The 1,645-nt window shown below is 39.3% G+C and overlaps 1 protein-coding gene across 1 annotated transcript in view; it reads right to left on the bottom strand.

Moving 5' to 3' along the window:
• Window positions 1-1,645, bottom strand: part of STAT3 (signal transducer and activator of transcription 3) — a 50,221-nt gene that overhangs the window by 15,208 nt on the left and 33,368 nt on the right. Inside the window, 1 exon segment of the mRNA XM_015599301.2 lies at window positions 70-275. Coding sequence (XP_015454787.1) covers window positions 70-275 — 206 coding nt within the window.

The raw sequence follows: 1,645 nt of genomic DNA, 5'->3' as shown, positions 1-1,645 counted from the left end.
GCAGTGGACCAGTCTTTGTCCTGTGCCTCCGGAGTGAGCCAGACTCTTGTCGAAGGATGTGATTTTTGAGGTGGGGGGTGCGGGCGATGACGGAAAGGGACAGGATTCTAAGTTACCTTTTCATTAAGTTTCTGAACAGCTCCACGATCCTCTCCTCCAGCATTGGCCGGTGCTGCACGATGGGGTCCCCTTTGTAGGAAACTTTTTGCTGCAACTCCTCCAGTTTCTTAATTTGTTGGCGGGTCTGAAGTTGAGACTCTGCTAATGAGGTTATCCTGCCAATAAAATAAGTAAGTTACCAGTTACCTAAGGGAGTGTACACAGGTACAGGGTTACATTGGAGAAGGGGAAGGGAACACCATAAATAACACAATACAGTCCCCTAAAATAAGAAAGGAGAAATTTATATTGTGGTGAAATCTACATAACATGAAATTTACCATTTGTGAGTGTACAATTCAGCAGCATTAAATAAGAGGAGATTTAGTCTGCCTTTTAAAAATAGTCCCTTCCTAAATTTTTACATTTTAAAGAGGGAGGTAGGCACAAAGGAAGAAGTGTCAAAATTTATACCTCTAGGAGGTATTAACGGAGTTATCATTGGAAAGTGACAAGCATTAGAACTCACATATGGAGAACAAGAAATAGGAAATTTGGAACCCACTTTCTTCACCCTAACTTCTCCTGTACCAACATGTGGGGACTGGGGAAACATAGGAGATTAGACAGTCCAGAGCAGCTCTGCCACCCAATATCTGTGCAGCCTTGACCAAGTCCCTTCACCATCGTGGGCTTTAATGTCCCCTTGCATGAGAGAAGGGGTTGAACTGCACGATCCCCATGAGCCCTTTTAACATCAATCTTCAGTGGACCAAAGGACATGACGTTATGTTTCAAAACACTGATAGATGCACATAGAAAAAGTAGACAGGGAGACAAAGGCTGATTAAGCCTGTGACCAAGAATAAAGACTATTAGTCTCTCCCTGATGGTCTACCACTAGTTTAATAAAGGCTCAATGACCTCTAAATGAGAATGTGAAGAATGCAGAGATGGGGGAGGGTCCCTTATCAGCAGGCATTTAACACCGCTTTCGGTAAATTAGCAAAACTCAGGGTTAGTAAGGACATGAACAAAGAGCTGTCCTAAATCTCTAATTTCATGCTCTGTGTATCTGGGTCCCCTCATGTCAAGTTTCTCTTAGTTTATTTAAGCTGGTGCAACAAATCCATTATTGGGCCTTGCGCATCAAGGGTGCTTAAAAAGATCTGCTGGATGAATGAGTGTAAAAGAACAGATTATAAAAAGAGCATAAAAAGAATGATCCCACCGATGTAAAAATGTACCGATTTCTATCTTTATGTGTAGATATACAATAACAGATATTCAGTGATGGTCACCAAAATCTTAACTGCAGGGACCTCTGAATAATTCAATTCTAAGAGACTTTCTTTCTTTTGTTAATTTTCTGTATTTGAACTTTTTTCCTTTATAAAGAGCATGTATCGTTTTAGATTATTAAAGTAACTAAAATTTAAAATTTAGTCTGTGGTTTGTTTTAGTCTCTGTGTTAAACACAGTTAAACCAAAGCTTTCTCTAAATTATGAAATAAAACATATTTAAAATAGAGTAATATAAATACAT

This window comes from Pteropus alecto, unplaced genomic scaffold, assembly GCF_000325575.1.
Source record: "Pteropus alecto unplaced genomic scaffold, ASM32557v1 scaffold98, whole genome shotgun sequence".
In the NCBI taxonomy this organism is placed as follows: domain Eukaryota; kingdom Metazoa; phylum Chordata; class Mammalia; order Chiroptera; family Pteropodidae; genus Pteropus; species Pteropus alecto.
The sequence above is the reverse complement of the archived record's forward strand: the minus strand, read 5'-3'. Positions and strand labels throughout refer to the sequence as shown.